The sequence below is a fragment of the Fusarium oxysporum genome, genomic scaffold (assembly GCF_000149955.1).
Source record: "Fusarium oxysporum f. sp. lycopersici 4287 supercont2.30 genomic scaffold, whole genome shotgun sequence".
Lineage (NCBI taxonomy): Eukaryota > Fungi > Ascomycota > Sordariomycetes > Hypocreales > Nectriaceae > Fusarium > Fusarium oxysporum.
Genome location: NW_017264845.1, coordinates 113661 through 131836, shown reverse-complemented (window position 1 = coordinate 131836; position 18176 = coordinate 113661). Strand labels below are relative to the sequence as shown.

Sequence of the window (18176 nt, the reverse complement as noted above, 5' to 3'; positions counted from 1 at the left end):
CCCCAGGGAAAGCTGTTTTGCTAACCTTCCGCTTGCGGCATTCAGTACAGGCGATGGTTGCGCGATGTCTCGTATTGTTCTCGAATATGAGAGCGTTCAGGTAAGTTTGGTAAGGCTGGACCTGTATGATGGGGTCCCAGTTGCTTGAGATAGCATTGGTGCCACCTGGTATCATCGCCGATGGGTAAGGGACTGTTGACAGTTCACTAGTCACAGGCGGCTGCGATGGAGAAACTGGATCAGTTTGCTCTATCAGTCGCGGTTGAACTGGCAACATCAACATCGGATCAATGGGAACCGTTACCATCTGAGGGTAGATCGCAACCTACAAGCGTGTAAGAAGATGATGCTCATGTCACGATGATAATCCATATAGGGGGTACATACCCTTTCATGCTCTGTCTCAGACAAGACAGCGCATTCGTTCTGCCTGTCCATGCTTCAGAAGAGCTCGGCGCCCGACGCGACAGATACACAAATTTTAACAGGTAGATGCTTAAGGATAGCGCATAAACACAGAGCCCTTCACACAGAAATCTGGAAGAATAATCCGTCGGGACCGGAGGGAGGGGGGGGCAGATATCGTGTTATCGATGAGACATGGCAAGCGCAGACCTCAAGGGGCTTGCGGATCAACCGCTCAAATAACCCTAGTCTTTTGCTGATGTTGTCAGGCATGACATTACAGCAATTCTCCGTTTTCTCTCCATTATCTGTAATGGGAACCACGCATATTACATGACAGGGCAACTATGACGAAAACCAAAAGTGTTCAAGAGACGATCACCGATACGATAGCGTAACCCTCATTACCTCTCCCAGACAACGCACTGGCCCCGGGACATCGTCCGGTCCCAGTGGAGTGGTTATGGTGGAGTGGACTTTTTCATCATTGGGTTAAGTAGGTGGCGGCCCACTAATGGTAACGGTGTTGAGAAACTTTGTTCTTCCCCAACCCCTCGACTCTGGATCATATGAAGTTCCAGGTTTCGGATCCTGCAAGGATTGTCATCCTGAAGGTGTTGGTGATTCATAACAGCCAACTGCAGGAGGCCAACATCTTGCCAGTACGTATGTTATACGAGGTACGTTGATTGTTTATCGGACGAAGGGAGTCATGAAATGTGACACCTGGAGAAAGTCCACCTTAGCTACTCAAGAATGCCGAATTGGCCTGTTAGATGGCGGGTTAATGTGAGTGATACAATCACAAGAGCTTGCAGAACTTTGCTCAGCCACAATTTCTCCATACTTGAACATAAAACATAAGTATTGCTATCCCTAAGAGCTCTGATTGTAGTAATCTTTGACGCCAGAAATGGCACTGCCCGAGTCCACACTCGCTGTTTCAAGATTTCCGTGATCCGAGTAGAATTTGATTGGCATAAAAGACTTCTCGTTCTGAAAGAGTCTTCGGACATTCGGGTTGTTTGATCGAAGCCTCGAAAAACGCATTTCCAACGCCTTCTTAGTCGCATCCCCAAATATTAAGTTGTAGTCCATGTGAATCATGTCCCAAGGTTGGCGCTCCATTCTGCGGCTAATGAGAAATTTGAGCTCATTCGGCAATTCATCCAACGTTTTCACTCTCTTGGTATGTGAAAGGTCATGCTGACTGTTCCGAGACATGGAAAGTGTCAACGGGACCCTGCTATCGTTCATGAAAGGCGAGGACGTGCTACCCAGACTCGGTATGATTTTCTCAGCTCCAGATGATGAAGGGCCGTTGGACAATTGCTGATCAAGTGATTGAATGATGGTAAACGCATCGAGTCCAGGCGCCGCAAGATCTGCAAGAAGAGGCCCCGTACTGTTGAGAATGGCATATTCTGTCAGGGTTTGGGCCTCCCAGTCTGCGATGAGTTGTAGATGATCATCAAAGGGGATCCATGGAATGTGCTCAACGCCAGTTTGGCCAAGTTGGAGACCGGAGGTGTCCCAGTCGAGCCCAATGCGTGCGTCACACTCTGGAAATAGCCGGTAATCGGCGTCGGCTGCCTCAGAATAGTTCATTTCTCTATTTGCTTCTGCCATTGTTGTAAGAGCAAGCTCAGATCAAGGGGAAACAGACACTGTCGATGAGTGCAGTAGCATGGATGTTGGTCACGGGAAAGTATTCAGCATGTCTCAATATTATGTTTGGAAAGACGCAGCTCTGATGCGACTACTCTCTTTGATTAGTGTAGAGCCCAAGCACTGATAGAACCAACACTGCTCGATCTTGATGCAGACGTTCATTCTCTGGGCAGTAGTATCCAATTCTGGCGCCTAAGCGCGCTCTGGATCTGCAGAAGGTTCTCAATGGCGCCTGGGCCGCCGTGTCTCCAGATAAAATTCCTGTATAAGCAGGGGAAATCATGCCGAGTAGGTATGCACATCATGGCAGGATTCAGCAACTTACCATCCGAGCTTAGGCGCCTGATTTGGAACTTGAGTCTGCCGCGTCGCGCTTTGACCTTAGATGTTCTGCTCGAATCTGAGTCTCATAATTGGGATGCTGGAATTCCGATCAAAGCGCTTGTTTATTTCGAGCGCTCGCGCCAACCTGAGGTCTTTAATGCACAACAACAGCAGGTAGAACGTATCAATTCCATATGTACAGACTCTCGATCAGTAGTTTTGTGGCGTTATGTGAACCAGATACAGCTATATGACAGAACGCAACCAGGGGCTCAACGATCGAAATGGATAAGGTGCAATTTGAAACAAGATACATTTATTGCTGGCCAGTTTTCAAGCACATTACGCCAGAAACTCGGCCATTACACAATACCCCAGGGGTCACTGGGATCGATGACGATGGACTTGGTCCAACAGCTGCAATGTATCAGAACCCTTGTAATTGATCAGAACCAACAAGAGACAGATATCATCGGGATGGTCAGAGCCGATGGCGACACCCTGGGCAGGATTACTCCGGAGTTAGTTGGTTGCATCCATGTGATGAAGAATCTCCGCGTGTTGGTTGTCACAGAGGGGTGTTGTAACATGTTGCGTATAACAAAAGCAAAAGCATTGAGTGTCGCTGCAAGAAGAGCAATAATAGCGGAAAAGGTCAGGCAGGGTCTGGATTTACGACACAACCATGGCCTATTCATAGTCTGCTTGAATAGATGAGCCGTGATGACATATTTGCAATAGAATTCAAGTTATAACCCGATCACCTTTACTCTATTGCCTGATAAGCTGTTATCTATAACGCGGGAGTTTTGTTGATGACTAGGGTACGAAATTGCCCACGGTACGGAGTACTCCTGTTGTCAAATGCCGATGACCTTTTTTAACAAATAAGAGCGTGTTCTCGCAAGCGGCTCGAGCGGCTAATCAAAAGCGCTCAAGGTGGAACCAGGATTAGGGCAGAGAAAAGAGGGGTCACCGGGAGCAAGGGTTTTCAATTCCGGAATCACCTGGGTAAGATTTAACTTAGAATCATGTGGTACTGACTTACAACCAACAGAGTGAAAGCAATGTATCCGTAGGACACCCTCAATGTGGCCGGAGACTTCGGAGTCTCGAATCAACAACCAACAAACATTATCTTACTCTGTACGGAGTACAACCCATGGTCTCAGGGGTGCAGGGGCCAAAAACTTTCTAAGCGAGATACCCCCATCTTCGTCGATCTTGAAATCGAGCCCGTTGTGCGGCGTAAGCATTGAAGATCGAATTTCGAAAGGCATTGAAAGACGGGGTAACCGATTGACAACGATTTCCCTACTCGATTAAGAGTAGCAAAGTCTTGGCATACAAGGTTTGCGAGGACCACTTGTCAAAATTAAATCGAGCTACTATGGAACTTGTTCCTGTGAGCAGATTATTGCAGGGTAAGTTTCTCGATTTGCAGGGATAATGATAACCGTGATCCGTCGCTTATGCATGCACAATTCGATCGTAAAGCCATATGCATTGTGCATTAATGCACGTCAGATACTGAGAATCTTTTGCTAGTATTTCTAGGTGCAGCTCGCCAGAAATAGCACGTAAGGTGTAAGAGTCGTTGTCGAAAGATACCAACAAGTAACAATAGGGAAGGCTTATCGTACTGGTGACTTGGAACTATAAGTTTCTCGATCTTAAAACTGCAAAACAGCCAATATATATTATATTAGCATTCTAAGATCACCATGAATAATGCAAACACTCCCGCCTTATGCCTCCAGGATAAAGAAACACGTGTAATTATGGAACCAAACCGAGCTTCTGCATCACGCGACAGTCATCAGCAATCTCCAATTCTATTCCCGAGTGAGTTTTCCAGCCTATACCGTTCTGTCCACTCCTTAGCTTCATCACCCCTATTATGGCTGACATACCCGAGGCAGCGAATGCGCTACATGTGCTTGCGCGCAATTCGGAGATCAGCTGACTTATTCCAATATTTCGGCTGACTGCAAGTTTCTGGGAAAAGATGGTGATATCATCTTCCCCACCAGAGAAGAACTTGATAATATGTCGAAAGCCGACTGGGAGCATTTTAAATACGTTCTGGAGCACACCAATGAAGGACTATGGGACGTTTGAAATAAACATGTAGCTGTCTCAATTTTCATTCTACCTACCTTGGCAGCCTGGCTATTGATTAAATGAATAAAATGAGAAGTTGAATCACTTCAGGGTTAACGATTCTCCGATAATTGGCTACGCTAAACTGTTTACACGTTCCGGGTGCCGTCGAGATCACCGAGAAGCTCCATGTGATTGTGAGCTCTCTTCCACAGACCGGCTTCAATGCGAGCTTTAATTAATGTTGCAATTATTTAGCATTCTAACTTCAGCAGCTGAACCATGGTCTGCCAACATGAGGCTGGTTCTTATTAGTGTTCAAGTATGATGATATTGTCTCGTGTATCATGCTTTCCCCTCTCCGTGCTCCTTGACTCAATCTTCCCGCCGCCATTGCAAATCTGACTGCCGCTCGCACGGCCTCTAGGTTAGGTAACCATTTTGGACCAGCCGACGCTGCTTTTCCACCTCGAGATGTCCCGTCATGCCTTGACCTGCTTATTGCATGAGTTGAACTTCCGTTTCCCATCTCGCAAGCCAAAAGAGGAAATGTTCCAGCGTCTTTGTCCGCCCATCTGGCTGAGATTACTATCGATCCTCGTCGTTCCAGCTCACAGCTGCAACAGCATGTCGGCTTCTCGTTCATTGACTCCATTGTGTAAAGGTTATCTGTGCCTACCAGGCAAGCCTCGATCGATACGTTCGAAGTAGGCCGCCAGGTCTGTCGGGTAGTCTCTATTGCTGACATCAGTGCGCTGCCGCCAGACTGGTCTCAGTGGACTGAGCCTAATATGGTAGCGATCGTGGCAATCATTCTGCTCTCGTGCCTCTGGGTTTAGCTCTTTGCTTTGCATCTTTAACCGCTGTTGTGACCTGTCGCTATCTTTTTTCGCCTTACAGACCGTCGACGGCTCGACACCTGACTCTACCGCGGTGGTACCGCGCAGGCCTGGATCATCTCCATTCTCTCAACCCCGACCTCTTCGTGTATAGGCGTGAACCTATTCAAGGTTGGCATATGTCTGCGGCTCTTCGACACCATGAGTGCTATTAGCGAATGTGTCTTGGGCAGTGTCTTGATATTGAGGTAAAAGCATGCTGCGTGCATACCATATACATGCTAGTCTCCGTTTCTGCCACTGCCGTCACAACAGTCCGGAAGGCGCCCGAGCTGATGCATCCATCTGCCGAGTACTATAATTCCCGTTCACCGTGTGCGTGTGACTAGATAACGGAGGCGTAGTCTATTTTCGGCGCCACTATCACCATGAAAAGCTGCCTGGCGGTATGTAAAGCCAGCGTCTTAAGTCTCCTCAGACACATGGCCAGTGAGAGACCTTGAGCGGCAGCCCCGGCCATGTGCTTCTTGGACTTCAGCTTCGCGTCCTTGATCGCTCCCAAGAGCTCGGCCTTTTTCTTGGCCTTGACCACTTTTGCCTTTGCCATGACCATCGCCCTGCGGTCCAGGCAAAAGGCATCGATTCACTTGACTAGCCTCTTAGGGATGCTTCTTTTCCCGAGTACTGCATAGCCTATGTGGCGCCCTTGATGTTAAAGCTGACTATGTTAGAGCCTTTGTGGTTACGCTATGCTTTATTGACCTATTATTGGAAGAGTAGTAAAATCTGCTCTCAGCTACTGCTTTCTCGCTCTGGTGTACTTTGCAGGCAAGAGTCCATGTTGAGTAAGGCGCGCGATGCAAGCATCAGCTGAAGAGTCCATGTCATAACGGCGTATGAGATGCGATCTGCCACCACTACTTCTACAGTCTTGCTAACTGTTGACATAAAGGAGATAGGCTTCTATTTGGCTTTCTTGTAGTGATCCTTTCCCGGCTGCGGCAGGATGGCTTTGGCTGTCTACTAGTTTGGCAGTTGTGCTTTGCTCAGTGACGTGTAGAACAAATGCAGAATCTGCTCGTTTACCAGGGGCTACAACCGCTTTGATACCATGGCTGGAAGCCTGTCTCGTCCGTCGTGGCCTTCGTCTTCAGTGTCTGCCGTAATGGCGAAAAGGAAGATGGCAAGCAGCTCCTCTGCTTGTTTGGCTATGTCCTACCCTGCCGTCTCGTATGCTCTTCTCAGCGGAGACGCCTTATCACCATTCATATCGTGCCCGGATTTGAGGTACTTGGCAGCTTGCCAGATGGTAGTTTCGTGGGGATGAAAGTCTCCCTAATTAGGTTTCTTGTGGCTTCTGATGGCGTCGTGATACTGCTTGACTGCTTGCTTGGCTCGATCTTCCAGTTTATCGACTCATTGACCCGCTTGATGCTGAGCCCTCAACAGGTTTCGCCAGAATGTGTATGCTTTGCGGGCCATGGTAAGGTGTCGTCCACTATCTTTTGGGATCAGGCGACAGCTTTGCTTATGGGACTAGCTCGTGGATCGCACCCTGTCTTCAATTGCCGGACGCACTCGTCCGAATTGCGCCTTTGTCTCTGTCCTCTTGGCTATCCCGCGATGTGGCGATGGTGCAGAATAAGGTGTCTGTGGATAAGGTCGACGTCGTGCGCATGGAGGAGGGGGTGCGGACGTTACAGCTAGCTTGTGGGCGGATTGCGCGCTCATCTGTTGACCGCGGGAGACGGTATTGGCTAATATATCAAGTTGTCCCTTCACCCGTTGATGCTCCTCTTTCGTCTACTTCATCCCCTCTTCCGTTCTGATGCGCGTTTTCCCCTAGTTCCGTTGCGACTTGCTGTCGCGTACGCTCAAGGTCCCTTATAGCGCCTTCGTGCATGTTCTTAAGTTGTCCATTGGCCCGTTCCTGTATGCTACTAATCCGCTCATTCAACTGTTCTCGCATGACTCCCTGAGCTACTTTGTGGTCTGTTTATGTAGGCATCTAAGCTCATCCACCTTCTTCGATTCCTCGGCCACCAATCACCCGGGTTGCTGTTTGCGGATTTCCCACCACCGGGTCCCAGAATCCCTCGAACATCAGCTCCTACTAGCCCACCAAATGAGCGGACATTTCCCGGAGTATCGCCCGAAGAGGGGTCTGCATGAGAGACAGGTCGATGCTGGACATGTCTCCCTCTGCACATCTTCGGTTGAGCCGGCCAAATCCTTCTAGCCTTGGTTCCAACGTTCAATACTTGCCGTATCGGTCTTCTTAACGGTCACCTGCAGTGTTTGCTGTATTTTCGCCGTCGGCTCCATAGCTCTCGAGGACCAACGCGCGTCGCGGTGACGGAATCCCCACCGTGATTCCGGATCTCGCCGACAGTCGAGTCTATTTGACTGTAGATAGCTCATGGCCGTACCAGCTCTTGCGTGCCTCTAAAAGACTCCCCTTCTTTACCTGGATATACAAAACTTTCAATGTGTCAGAGCTTTTGCACGCCCACTATAGCCTGCCCTGCTGGCTCTTGACTACCTTGGTCGTTTCACAAATGTCAAACGGTCGCGTATCGTAGACTGATTATAACATATGGGCTCGAAGGCCTCAGATCAGTAACGTCGGCAATTGGGAAAGCTACAGTCCGGAACAAGTTTGTCTTAGCTTGATTGACAAATCCCTGTTGTAACATAATACAAAAATAGAGAAAATACACAGTATATCAGACAGGCAGCTTAAATATAACTACATGTATCCTAACTATAACTATTATAGAACCTATATGGCACCTACTTAAGGCTCTTTTGTAGAGCTACCCCTGTAGGCTTATATATTCTTGGCTTTAATTACTTTCTGTTCTATTACATACAACGCTTCTTGCTCCAAGCTCAAGTAAGACCTATACAGCTCTTCACTTGTTATGTCTCCAAGATGGATTGATTTGCTCAACGGCAAAACATCGGGAAGACATCAGAACAACAATGATCTTCAGTTACTCTTCCAAGAGTTACGCAAGAAGACAAAGATCGTGATTGTTGCTGGAGCTGGAATATCGGAGGCCGCTGGGATTCCAGAATTTCGTTCGCGCCTAAATGCCGCCGAAGAAAAAGACAATATAGAGAGATGCAAGTACATTACCAAGTATATGCTCGATGCCTCCGTCTTCTCAGATAACCAAAAGACAAAGCAGTTTATGGCAATGACTCGGGAATTGTCTCAGACATTCTCTTCTGCCAGGCCTACAGCGTTTCATCACTTAATAGCCCAACTTGCTAAGCGAGGGCAAATCCGGCGATTGTATACACAGAATATAGACGACATTGACGTCAATATCCAGCCCCTTGCTACGGATGTTCCACTGAGTCTCACAGGCCCCTGGCCAAAAACAATACAGCTTCACGGTAGTCTGAGTAAGGTGTACTGTAGCAAGTGCTCACATATTGGTGACTTCAGCCAAACAGACTTTCAAGGTCATCAAATGCCCTCCTGCAATCAATGCCGTGTGTATAGCGAGGCGCGATCATCCAGAGGGATGCGAAGCCTTAGTGTAGGTAAGCTCCGGCCACGAATATCACTCTACTCAGAGCAACCTTGGGATGCAGACGCTATTGGGCGGGTCTCTGTGGCGGATGTAAGGGCCTCCCCAGATGCTGTAATAGTTGTTGGGACAGCTCTGAGAGTACATGGAACAGCCAAGCTTGTTCAAGAGTTATGTAGAGCGACCCATAGCCGCCGACAGGGCATTTGCATATGGCTCAACATTGACTGCCCACCAACCGGAGGTAATATGAAGAAATGCTGGGACTTTGTTGTACTTTCCAGATGTGATACCTTTGCTCATCTCTATGGGATTAAAGAGTAACTAGTAATAACTTCTAAAATAAAGCCTTAATATAAAACCTAGTAATAAGATAAATAAACTATTTATAAAAAGTATATTATTAATAAGATACCAAGAGCTAAAAGCATTTCTATTTTCTCTCTTAAAGGCATTCCTATAATGAAAGTTACTAAGACTATAAAACTATCTCTTTATGGGATGCTCTTTCTCTTTGAGATTGCAACTCTTGTTATTGTCTTTGTTGGGTTTCCTGCAGCCCCTATTGCCTTTATATGGGTTATACAGAAGATGGTCACAAAAACTGTGGATAAGGGATCCTTGCCTCATTTGACCGTCGTGAAAGTATGCCTTGGCCTTCACACGCCCTTCCTCCTTATTGTTCTCTGGGGATTGTTGCCCTACTATAGCATACAAAGAGAGTTACGGTTGTTAGTTAGAGGGGTGATTTTTACTCTCTTCTGCTTTATTATGGAGGGTTTCACTATTTATTCTATTTTTACAGCCTATATTGTATGGGACTGGTCCTTTAATCTCTATGGCCTTGGATATCTCAACCTCTCGGCATATTGCCGTGCTCTTGTTATATTTCTAGGAATTACTTCGTCGTTGGCCTGGGCTGCCTTCTTGACATTAGTTGGTTGCGTTTTAGAGCTGGGAATGCCAGCTATTATCCAAGAGATGGCCTTTGAGATGAGAATGCTGTTAGCAAGGTGTAAGGTTGTATCACTCCCTAATAAGGAAAGTAAAAGCAACTCTTTAGAGTAATTTATTATATATTAATAAATTTTATATAAATTTTATAAGTATTAAATCTTACCTTTAAAGTAATATTACCTAATTAGATATATAACAGAGATAATAAAGACTTTTATACATTGCAAACCCAACATCCCCATTTCACAAACAACCACCTCTTCATCATGCCTCAACTACCAGTCCACCACACATGCTCCATATGCCTGCGGAGGCGGTCTCGAGAGTTTAGACGCCGTCATCCAGCTACTTCAGACAGCCAGCAACTGCCAGGAATATGTCGACGTTGCGTTCCCTCAAAGCATCTTGAAGTGGTGCATATTCACCACCACCTCTATTATTATTCTCCTTGGACTGATGGAACGAATGCGACAGCTGGTAGAGAAAACCCTCTGTGCTTTGAATCCACGATCAGCCTCGAGACGAAAAAGCTTACACGGACTGAGACAATACACGAGCTCCCAGGGTCATCTGTTGAGACACCCGAGGAATCACCTGTCGTCGGTCCGAAGCCGAGTTGGTTCGAACGATGAGGAACTACTATTAGCTTTTCAAGAACTAAATAAAGCAATAAATGACCTCCCGCTTTCAGATTTAGATTTGACCTTAATCATCTGGACCTAACTACCATCTCTGTGCTATTCTGAGCAGACGCCTCAACTATGGACACGTAAACCCGAAGTTCGCAAGACCCATTGGCTCGATAGCTACTTCCTTATCGAAACGAGTGATTTCTCGCCTCATCGGCGTTACTACTATCTCTGGTCATGCCGTGAGACAGTGACATCTGACGAAGTACAATTCGTTCGAGTGTAATAGGGTATACCCAGGAATTGATAGACAGTTTGTGTAAGGTACCGCGTTGCTGTTGCCAAGGGCATGAAAGCATGCGCTCATGTTGATCATGACTCATTCTATGTTTAGGGCATTGGTCTTGATTGGCAGCATCCAATAGTTTGTCACAGAGTGTTACGAGCATTGTGAGAGAGTTATTAAAATGCCTTATCAGTCCCAGATTTGGAAGCAATAGTTAACTGAGCTAGTTGCATCTGTTATTCATGGGAAGAAGACGAATTGAGATCAAGAAGATCATTGACCAGCGGGCCCGCAGAGCTACATTTGGCAAGCGAAAGTCAGGTCTCTTTAAGAAAGCATGGGAGTTCGGAGTTCTTACTGGAAGCAAAGTATATGTGGTCATCGAGGATGAAAGAAAGACACAGTACTCGTTCACGACGAATAAGGAGGACTTATATCTAAAATATCACGATATCGATCCTGAAAATCGAGTGGCGCCTCAAGACTTTGGGGAGTCAGCTGAATCTCCAGAGACGCTCTCATCAGCAACTGGAGCAATAGTAGGTGCTACAAGACAGCAACCACAGACGCAAATGAGCAACAATAACGATATCGAAGAGTTGCCTGACGCGTTCTCATCGGACAGCCTTGTAATGGATGTTATGAAGCCTTACACGCCATTGGCTGACACTTTTGCACCTGAGAACCTTCCATCCAGCTGCTTTTCACCACGAGATATCCAATGTTACTTACCGACTTCGGCTTCATTCATCGATCCGAATATGCTCAGTATAGGTGGGGATGCGCTCGATACAGACCAAGTCGACATTTTGTCACTCAACGTGCCAGGGCTATTCTCCCCAGTAATCTCTGGCTTGGGTTTTCAACCATTATCTGAATCAATATTTTCGCCAGATTACAGTACTAGCTTGGGATATATAGAAGGGTTGCCATCCTTGGCAATGTCTCCAAGATCAATTCCACCACGCAATTGGCTGATGTAATATTTATACCCATGATGATTCGTGGATACTAGATATCCGAGGTAGCTTGGATTACATATAACAGGTTATGAAAAAAAAAAAGATAATATACCGATTAAAAGAGTGCTTTGTGGTGTGAGCTGTTTTTAGGTATAATCCTAACCGTTAAGCGGTTACTTGTCTAAAAACCCTGTACTCATCGAAACTTGACATAACACAAGCCCACCGCTGCCTGGTATTAAGATGGGGAGATGCCGCGCTATCTTGGACAACTATATCTGAATCGCTTGCATCCAAATGCAGATTGGATAATTTGCTCGCATATTATCGCAATATGGAAAATCTCCTCCGACCGTCGCTTATTCTTTTATATGTCACCCTTCTATTTACTCAACATGCAACACCATATAATATGCTATCTATAGCAGGACAGTGTGGAAATAGCAATTGGGCAACTCTTTATCCTATTCACGATGTTAGTGACAGAATGATCACGAATTATAATGAAATATCTTCTACCCATCACAAGCAAATGTCACCAGCCCAAGCAACTGTCCTCGGCACAGATGATTACAAAGCTGATTTGATTACTGATGCGGAGCTGGTAACAAAGCCTAAGCGGGGAACGGCTTTCGATCACTTTTCTCGCTGCTATCAAGCTCGCAACTGGGTTTCCGGCATTGAGGATCGGTCCGCAGACCTGAGATTCTTTACTCTGTCGTGGGAAGCAGAAGGAGATAGCACAACGAACTTGTCTTTATGTATGCTCAAGGGGCTTCCAGGAGGCTTCAAAGAGATGATTAGCCTCAACAAGCCAGACAAGCCAGACCAGGCCAATATGACACCAGAAGATGCAGTATTAGGCCATGTTCAGTATCTCAACGCTTACAGTGTGGAGATCAGCATTGGCGCTACAAGTGTCTCAGACATTATCCAGGAAAGCGAGAGCATATGGTGGTTATCTGACCTTTTTGAAGTCTCCTCTCGACTGAAACCATTTTACAAGGTCAACTTCTGTCCTGATCACTGGTCTTCATCGAATATCCAGTTCAGAGATCAGTGGTTACCCGACCTGCTCAACTGCGAGGCTTGCGATGGGTCAGCAATGTGGCTTCTCGAGCTCGCTGTTCTTGGAAATGATGAAATCATTCAATTATTCCCAGGAAAGAGAATTCCAAAAGAAGAGAAATTGGAATATACTGGTATATTCTTTCATTTTTATATAAAAACTAGGTACCTCATGCTTAGCGACGCATGTCTCAGCCCTACTCGTGAGACATAAGCATGTCTTTCCTAGGGCTGGAGGTACACGGAGCATGGTAATAACAGAATGGATGAAGGAACGAGAACATAAAGAATATGTTGCACTGTAATTAGAATATAGCCTGCTACAGCGGATCTATCATGGCTGAAACGTGTCCTTTCCCTTTCTTTGACCTTTGTTTCTTCTTCGCTGATTGAACCATCTTCTGCGACTGTTCACCGGTCCTCTCGTGATGCGTGAAAAGTCTCGCAACGGCCTTGTTTCGCTGTTTGAGTCTTTGAAACCTTACGGTTAGTGTCGCTTTCTTGACGTTGTCTCCCATTTTGTTGACCTCTTCCGTGATGGCTTGCCAGGTCCAATTTTCCAGCTTGAGATGAACAACACAGCGCTCTATTTCTGTCAGTGAATCCAATCCATCTTCCGTATCTGCCTCATCAGGGTCCAAAAGCGCCTGCAAGGTGTCTTCCGATGCCGCTGCAGACACTGTTTTCGGGTATGTCCCATTCTCTTGAACACCACTTATACCTTTAGTCGGAGAGCGGCTTTGCGGTATAGAGGCAGGGCTAGTGATGTCCTGATTAGAGTATACGGGCCAATCAGCTTGTGGTTGTATTGGCAAGTCGCCCATGTCTGGAACGTCGTTTGAAATGGTCGGATGGGGCATGTATGGTGTCTGGATGGGGTTACCTGTCGACAACGAGGGAGTGTTGTTAAACTGAGCGAGGTCGCCCATGGGTTCAAGGACTTCATTGAGAGGTTGAAAAAAACCAGTTTGTTGACTGGATTGCAGTGGCTGCATGACTTCGTTGACGGACGGGGTAAAATTATTTGTTTGGCCGAAATTCAAGGGTTGGAGGACTTCGCTAAGGGGCGGAAACATAAAATTTGAGCCAGAGTCTAGTTGACTTGGCATGTACGTCGCTGGGCGAAACAGATTGGAGGATGCCATAACAGGGACAACCCTCCATGCGCCGCAAAAAGAACAGCATACTGCGACCCCGGGTGCATTACTCGAGCTGGCAATTCCCCATTGGTCTCGGGGAATGGTCAGTGGTGACTGTTGACCAGTGTTGGTCAGGCCGCTGGAGTAGCAGTTCATTGATAGCACGGCTTGGCTTGTAACGCCACCGATGTAGCACTTAAGTTATTAACAACGAAAGAGATCCATTGTTGCAGAAATGGACAAATTCGGGGCGGATTACCATCTGCTTTATCCTCGTGTTATCTATTACCTGTTGGTTTTCCCTTCCATCAAGCTCCCATTTTTGGCACATAAACTCAAATCCGGCATCTCAAGAAGCGAAATGTCTTCTACCCCGCTTCCGTCTTGGCAGTTACCCTCTAACTGAATTTGGCAAAAGAGTAACGGTACCAGGGTTTTCTGTCTGTTGGCTGCAGGTTCGTCACATGCGGGGTTGATGGAGCCATTATTACTTACATTACAGGAAAAAGGAGCGAGCCTATGGCTGCAGGCTTCAACTTGATTTACATTGCATGCAGCTAGCAAAGGGATTGGTGAATTGTTCCAGCCTGGAAAGACTAAATCACACGGGCTAACATTTGTTTTATCGCTGCATGAATCTAGGAGGTGGCTATGACGGGAGAGTTGTCTCAGTTGACGAAAGGGGGGATGGGCGACCAACAGCTGCTCATCAACATCGAAGGGTGATCGTCGCGCGCTTTGTGAGTTGATCCTCTTGGAGACTTCAACCGCAAGGCACCAGGTCGGGTTTCATAGCGGGGCTTGCTCCAGTATTGATTGGCCGCTAATCAACATGCCACAGATACCCGAGATAAGGCAGGTCAACAGGAAGAATGAAGGTCACGATCTGCAAATTGGATTATTAAAAGTAACTTAATTTAGCCTTAAGTTATGCGCAGCTCAAGATATCTTTGGTACTACCCACTTGATTGACTGGCCCTTCCTTAAATAATTGTGTAATGCCTTGCGATCTCTGAAGAGATTAAAAGCCTGGAGCGGTTGGAGCTAGCTAGTGACTGTGTCGTCACGATGCACTGACAATTCTTAGGGTCAATGCTGGAAACAATGATTTAATGGTGGAACAATAACAGTTAGATTTGTGGTTGCTGACGCCACAACACGATTACTTAATTAAAGCCATACCGATTCAGGGAAATTAGGAAGTGACCTCTTCTATTCGCATCACAATTCAAGGCACCATTGAGACTTTTCATCCGTTGTTATGTCCAGCTGGCGAGCTCTAGCAGATCTCTGGAACGAGACTTTGCGGAGTTTTGAGCCGTGGCTGATATAGATATTCAGTTTTGTTGACCTGGTTAAGCCCTTAGCTAGGTGTTTGGCATCGTTTGTCGCTCGTCTTATCGGAGTGCAATCGCCTCTCAAATGGATGCCTTGGAGGCAACCTAGGCGGAACTTGATGCTTTCCTGAATATATATAGGTTAGACTCAGAATCCGTTGTATTATTTTGCTCGATGGAAAAAAGAAGCTTACTGATAGCTTGACTCTCTGGTACCGTCTGAAGTGGGGGTTACCAAGGTGTATTGGGAGGCCCAGAAATTCCAACGAGGGACACGCTTGGACAATGGCTTCCAACTCACGAATGCCAAACTTGAATGCTGTTTCAGGTAATGCGATGTTCTGTCTTACGTCTATGACTAGAACGCGTAACGACGGAGAATACTTGAAGTAAGGAGCTAGATTAATAGGTTGGTATATGTTGCCTACTCGCAAACACATCTCCAGTAATAATGGCGCTCTGCACAGATGAAAGACTAGGATTTGCAGAAGGTCAGGTGTCAGATGTCCAGCTAAACGGAAAACCCGGAGATGCCTGAATTGTTCCGTCAACATCATCTGCTTGACAAACCCGCCGGATCCTGGACAGAGTCTCAAATCCAAAAGTTGAAGCCTCCACTTCGGTTGCTTCATCCAATTATAAAGAGGAACACAATCGAGTGAGAGCTTTCTTACATGACTGAGAGTAGTGATGTCAAAGCAATCATTGGCGAGTCTTGGGCCGTATGGAGGAAAGCTAAGACGTAACTCTGCAAGGCGGGAACAGTTTTGTAGATGCCAACGGACCCACGCAGCCTCAGTATCTGTGTGTATTCCCAGATAGGTAAGGGAAGTAAGGTTGCGGAACACAGTTTCACGGGGAACCCAGTGAACCGCTGTCGAGAATGATAGAATCTTGCTTGGATACTTCATGACGCTTGAAAGAGCGATGTCTAGCAAGTTGGATTGCCCATCTGACCACGATCCAAACTCCTGATCTATGATTTCTATATTCCTGATGAGTGAGATCAAGTACGGCCTCTGGTGCATGACTCTCAGGATATGGAGGCTCCTTTTACTTTCGCGACCATGTCGGAAGTTGATTCGCAAGTGGCGATATAAGAATGGCAATAATTTGAAGTGCAGAGACTTGCAAGTTGCAGACAGCTTGGAGACATCGCAAGAAGATAGTGAGTCGAGTAGAAGCCATAAAACTTCGAGAGGCAGGCTGTCCATAAAGTGAACTAATACATACCCTCAATATGGTTTGAAGTATGCAGTCCCTCAAAATTCTGGGGCATATGCTGGCTTGATATCTGACTGTGTGAATGACAATTATTAAGAGTTCGGTGTAAGCAGTGTTACTGAAACATTGACAATAGGTCCAATTCTATATTTACTTTAAAATTAGGAACTATTTATAAGATAATTTAAATACTCTTGGAAAGCACAAGTCTGTTATAATAACCAGTCCATTGTAGAACAGAGCTAAGATTAATTATAATTCAAGATGCTCTTCTAAATTCAGCCTTTTTCAGTAAGGCCGTAAAGTACTTAAAGCTATGGTCCTTACCAGGATGACTCTCCCACTGTAACAATGGTTAGGCTATCAGTTGCTCTTATTGCTCAATTACTCTTGCTCTTTGTTGTAGCAATTGAAAGCAGAGATGTCCAATGTTTATGGGTTGTGCAGCCATCAGAGAAGCCTCGGGACGTGATGAGCGCGTTGAACTGCGACCCAATAGATATGCGAATCGTTTATCCAGAGCTAAATTTTAACGAGGAACCGGATTGGAAAACAATTAAAGTTCCATGTGTGAACCATCTCAAGGCGCCTGCAGAATGGGTAGCTGCTTCGGCGCATACATATTACCTCCGGTTGAATGGTTACAAAGCCCCTAAATACCATTGGTGGGAGCCAGACCGAAGTAGCCCCGCATCAACTGTCCCAACTCCAGTTATAACACCATCAAAGAAATAAGATAGTATATGTATATAGTATTTAATAGAGACTAGAATATTTAATTAAGGCTACCTAGGTTCTTTTCGTATCCTAATGCGATGCCAAATATAACAAGCAATTGATATACACGTAAGAAAAAAGATTAACATTAAGTAAAAAGAAAGCTTCCCATTACTAACATGAAACAATGAGACCTTTGTCAGTCCTCTATGAATGAAATATATTGCTATTAAGCTTGTGATCTGCGAAATAGAAGTCATAGTAAAGACTATTACTTCAAGGACTAATAAACACCGATAGTATTTCTGAAAGAGCATAGATGGGTAAAGAAAAATAAGTACTATCAGTATACAGCAAAGCGATAGACTAATAATAATAGCAACTATACAATCTTGGATGTCTACTTGAGTCCAAGCCCTAGAAATATTGGGATTGTCTGAGAGATGTGAGATCAATTGCATGACTGGCTCCGGAAACCAAGAATTGAAATTTGATGGTATCGACCGACACTGGACGTCCTTGTATCGTATACACAGCTTCTGGGATCCTAGGGTTATTTCCTTTGGCAATTCTTCCAATAGGCTGGTAATTGATGTCTCTTTCGACGCAGCCTCTGAAACAGCTTTCGTGGCCACGTCTTTTACTGTTGAAAGCACCTCTGACGCTTTGCCTTTGACGTCGGAAAGATCGAGCCTCGGTCGAAGATTTGGTTTGACAAACTGTATCTTGACAATACCCTCTTGCTTGATTGTTATATTCTTGGCAATATATATTGCTAAACAAATGGCAGGAATGAAGCCTATCATGGCGCAAATCAGGCGTTTGGACTGTTGACAGTGAGTTTGAAGTGTCATTATGATTCAGCAATATTTAAACGAGAACTTTGGGGAGTGACTACTGTTATAGGACACTAGTTTTCAAAAGACAGTTTGGCAACCTACTCAGATTAGTGCATGCTATATTTGTGCTGTAT

General features: G+C 45.8%; 6 protein-coding genes across 6 annotated transcripts; 3 read left to right on the top strand and 3 right to left on the bottom strand.

Moving 5' to 3' along the window:
- Positions 1 to 64: 64 nt before the first annotated feature.
- FOXG_22174 (uncharacterized protein) lies at positions 65 to 339 on the top strand (the record flags this gene model as incomplete). Its single annotated transcript, XM_018402572.1, has 2 exons — positions 65 to 100; positions 217 to 339. The coding sequence occupies 2 exons, from the start codon at positions 65 to 67 to the stop codon at positions 337 to 339; spliced, it is 159 nt and encodes a 52-aa protein (XP_018256329.1).
- Positions 340 to 1281: 942 nt separating this feature from the next.
- On the bottom strand, positions 1282 to 2034 carry FOXG_15982 (uncharacterized protein; the record flags this gene model as incomplete). The annotated part of the gene is made up of 1 exon (XM_018396072.1): positions 1282 to 2034. The coding sequence occupies one exon, from the start codon at positions 2032 to 2034 to the stop codon at positions 1282 to 1284; it is 753 nt and encodes a 250-aa protein (XP_018256328.1).
- A 3693-nt stretch (positions 2035 to 5727) lies between these two features.
- On the bottom strand, positions 5728 to 5949 carry FOXG_15981 (uncharacterized protein; the record flags this gene model as incomplete). The annotated part of the gene is made up of 1 exon (XM_018396071.1): positions 5728 to 5949. One exon carries the CDS (start codon positions 5947 to 5949, stop codon positions 5728 to 5730), a length of 222 nt encoding a protein of 73 aa, XP_018256327.1.
- A 5049-nt stretch (positions 5950 to 10998) lies between these two features.
- Positions 10999 to 11633, top strand: FOXG_15980 (uncharacterized protein; the record flags this gene model as incomplete). Its single annotated transcript, XM_018396070.1, has 2 exons — positions 10999 to 11385; positions 11454 to 11633. The coding sequence occupies 2 exons, from the start codon at positions 10999 to 11001 to the stop codon at positions 11631 to 11633; spliced, it is 567 nt and encodes a 188-aa protein (XP_018256326.1).
- Positions 11634 to 12250: 617 nt separating this feature from the next.
- FOXG_22173 (uncharacterized protein) lies at positions 12251 to 13000 on the top strand (the record flags this gene model as incomplete). Its single annotated transcript, XM_018402571.1, has 1 exon — positions 12251 to 13000. The coding sequence occupies one exon, from the start codon at positions 12251 to 12253 to the stop codon at positions 12998 to 13000; it is 750 nt and encodes a 249-aa protein (XP_018256325.1).
- A 106-nt stretch (positions 13001 to 13106) lies between these two features.
- On the bottom strand, positions 13107 to 14081 carry FOXG_22172 (uncharacterized protein; the record flags this gene model as incomplete). The annotated part of the gene is made up of 1 exon (XM_018402570.1): positions 13107 to 14081. The coding sequence occupies one exon, from the start codon at positions 14079 to 14081 to the stop codon at positions 13107 to 13109; it is 975 nt and encodes a 324-aa protein (XP_018256324.1).
- Positions 14082 to 18176: the final 4095 nt, after the last annotated feature.